Below are 3,489 nucleotides of genomic sequence, written 5' to 3'. Positions count from 1 at the left end.
GATGAAGTCTGAATCAAAACCGGCAGGGAACAGTATGGGGGAATGAAACACACAACACATAACTTACACAGAGGAGACAAACTCCTTGACTGTCAAATAAATGAAATAGTAATAACTGCTACTAACCTTCAAAGTAAGCTAAATCCCTGAACCAGAATTCATGACAAAGAGGCACCAGGCCTCACCGGTTCCTTTGCTGGAATGTCATCTCCCAACTCTATGGTCTATTCAAATGAACATCTCCTAACTTTCCCCTGGCTCTAACCCAAGATAATGACTGTAAAAATGTCATTTCATTTGATCTGTTCTATACTAATGCCATCTAGTGTATGCATCTAGTGTATGTATGTAGGTCTTTCTGGGGTAATTTAAAAATCTAAGACCTTTCCCCAACTCATTCCTCAACAGTGGCGGGCAAGGAGCACTACAAGACTCCCCACCAGGACAGTGGAGGGACAGAAAAGATGACTCGGGTGTGGCAGCGAGCTGAAGACAGGCCTTGCCGCATGCCCAGTGTCTGTTCTCCCTGGACTTGGCCTGTCCAGTCACCGACTGCCAGCTCTGAGAAAACCCCAATATTCACACCTGCTCAGGGGGACCCCGCATCAGCAATAAGATACTGTTATGTTGTGTACAGACCTGGCCCCCTGCCTTACAAAACAACTGCCACTTAGCGAGGCCACTAAGTTCCCCAAACCATACTAGAATTAAGTGGCTAAGACTCCGAGCAAGCTCCTGTGCTCCCCTCCCTTGCACCTCGGTTTATTCATATGTTAATTCACAGAGATGCCCCCACCCAACTCCTGTAGGTGAGTTCCACCCCTAAAAGTCAGTACAGGTATTACTTCCTGGAACTCTCGCAGTGCCTCTCCGGGTCCAGCATAGGCAGCTCACCTGTTCAAGTTGCCCCTTGACAGAAGCACAAGCGAAACTACCCGGAGGGAAGTGACCAGGTCAAACTGGAAGCCTATTACACAACCCACAGACAACCCGTATACAAGTTTGCAGGTTCTCCTCACAGCAAACAAAAGACAGCAAATGACCCAGTAGGTCCCATTACCTCCCAGCAGAATTGGGTGGGAAGGGAGGTGTACGTCACCGATCCAGTACCCCCCAAAGGAGCTGTTCCGAGCCTGGGGATCTGGCTTTCATGACTTCGTCCCCAGCCCCTAAACCACACCAGAGCATCAGGCATGCCGGAGCTAGCGGCGCACGGCCGGGTGGGGGAGTTGTTAGATTTCTCCACAGAGCGCAGCGAGCATAGCCACGAAAGAGCGCTTCCCGGCTGTCGGAAGCCGCACACGTGCTACACCCGTGCACGGTCGGACGGCTCAAAGCCACAGCCTCTGCTGTGCAAGAGTGCTCACCACTTTATCCCCTGCTACCGAGGCGGGGACCAAAGTGCGGGGCTTCCAAGCAGGATCTGGGAACACTCCCCGAGGGCATCCTGGAAGGAGCGGAGCAACTCGGCTCGCTTCCCAGAGCCTGAGATGCACACGCTCAGTCCGGGAGAGACCCCTGGCCTGTCGCCGCGCCCCGAGGGACCAGCAGCGTGGCTTCTAAGAGCTGCCCTAGAGCTAGCGCTGCACGGGATGCAAAACAAACAAACAAACAAAAAAACGCGCACTGCTACTGTTGCTCCCCGCCCCCGCCTCCTTTCCCCCCACAGTCCTACGCTCGCCGCACCTTCACGGAGTCCAACGGGTACATGAGGGAGTGCTCCAGAATCCCGGCCATCGCTCCCGCTGTCATGTGGGTGGACACCGAGGCACTGGTCGGTAGGTTCTCGTAGTCCTCCGACCCTGCGTCCCTGCTGCCGCTGCCGCCATCTCGGCAGTCCCCATCCATCCTCCGGCCCGCAGCCTGGCTCCCCACGCCACCGCGGTGGAGCTCCATCCGCAGCCCCGTGGGGCGCGGGAGGCGGCAGGAGGTGGGCAGAAGGGGGAGGGGGAGGAAAACTTCACTTCTTAAAGTGGGAACCTCCTCCCCCGGATTGCGGCGGCTGACGCCATGGCGGGCTGGGGTGGAGCCGAGCGGCCTGAAGCACCAATGGCTGGAGAAGAAGAGGCCGGCCACGGCAGCGCTATTGGTGCGCCGGGCATCGGGCACCCGCCTCCCTGTGTGACGTCGCAGCCTACTGCACATTTCCAAGCAACCGGATGGGGGCGAGAACCGACGTTGGGGTGTCCCGGGAAGTTGTGCTACCTAGGGGGTGGTGACCATCTGCAAGGGACTCAGGTTCCTGGGGAGTCAGCAGAAGAGATACCCGCGGAGCTGCAAAATAAGGAGCAGGAGCTGTCCACAGAACTGGTGGTTTTGCAGACCCTGGTCACCCAGCTTTAGCGTTCCTAAGGCTGGGGATCGAGTGGGAAAGGAACACAGTTACTGGGAATGTGAGTTATGAAGGATGGTGGGTGGACAGACATTCGAGTCGAGGGAAAGGTGTGTTCTACATTCAAGGGCACACCGGATATCAACAGGTGCACCTTATGTGTTTCACTAGGGCACATTCCAGGGAGTGAACAGTTATCACTCACAGTCCCTCTTCTAGTAAGCTTTGCTTGGAGACAGCCTCATTGATTGGGAAGTGTTTCTCTTCTGAAAATAACAAAGGGCTAAGTGTGGTCCTCTTGTTCTCTTGAAGATCCAAGTCCACCCTGTCCTGGATTGACCACGGCAATAGTAGCAGGAACAGAACCCTTCACTAAACAACTGGGCATTTTCTTTGGGTTTGTAAAGTCCTTAGCTGCTGTTACAGCTAACTGAATAAAGCTTTACAACAAAGTCTGCCTGTCTTTTAAGATGCTCTTTTAAAGTCATCCCCTCTGGCTCCTTCAATGAATTGGAGCCCAGGATGCTTTATTTTAACTTAATATTGCCTGAAATCAAAAAGCAGAGGTTCTGTCTGCTTATGGAAGGCTCCTTCCTTACGTGCCTTAGGACATATTCCAGAACGGAGGGCTGATCTGCAGAGCCTGGGCCTCTCTCACTTATCAAGAGCAGCAAGCCTGGGCAATGAGATATGCAAGGGTTGGGGGGGACCCTGTAGATACTGTGCCTGCCAAGCTGCAGGTCAGCACATTGCAAGCAGCTCTCAGGGATCTGAGATTCAGTGATGGGCACATCAAATGAGAACAATAAAGGCGTCAAAGCCAAGGGAACCATTTTCCAGTCTTGGGTAGCTGTCCTAGTGGCTTCCAGGTGAGTCCTAAGATTATGAAAGTAGATACCAGAGTGTTGTTTAACAAAAGTGACGGAAAACATGGCCCAACTTTTGACAAGAGTAGTGTTTAAGAACTGTTGATCAGGAGTTGTTGACACTCACAGAATGTAGTCCATTCCACTTCTGAAGGTCTGAGACGCATAGAAAGCTTTTGAAAGTGTCATTTGTAGAAGCTATCTAAATATTCAGTAAGAGGGGAAATGAAGAAATGATGACGTGTATTAGTGAAATATTACACAGCCCCTAAAAACGGCGGTTCTGTTAGG

General features: G+C 52.7%; 1 protein-coding gene across 2 annotated transcripts in view; it reads right to left on the bottom strand.

Annotated features, from left to right (window-relative positions):
• The window catches only part of Slc25a37 (solute carrier family 25 member 37), a 40,589-nt gene extending 38,604 nt beyond the window's left edge, over window positions 1–1,985 (bottom strand). The window contains exon 1 of one of the 2 annotated variants that reach the window (XM_026783270.1): window positions 1,687–1,985. In XM_026783270.1, coding sequence (XP_026639071.1) covers window positions 1,687–1,896 — 210 coding nt within the window. In that variant the 5' untranslated portion in view covers window positions 1,897–1,985. The remainder of the gene's footprint in view (window positions 1–1,686) is intronic. The other variant, XM_005355456.2, reaches the window with a different exon arrangement.
• Between the last annotated feature and the right edge of the window lie 1,504 nt (window positions 1,986–3,489).

This window comes from Microtus ochrogaster, chromosome 17 (assembly GCF_000317375.1).
Source record: "Microtus ochrogaster isolate Prairie Vole_2 chromosome 17, MicOch1.0, whole genome shotgun sequence".
In the NCBI taxonomy this organism is placed as follows: Eukaryota; Metazoa; Chordata; class Mammalia; order Rodentia; family Cricetidae; genus Microtus; species Microtus ochrogaster.
Note: the sequence above shows the minus strand (reverse complement) of the source record. Positions and strands in the feature narration are given on the sequence as shown.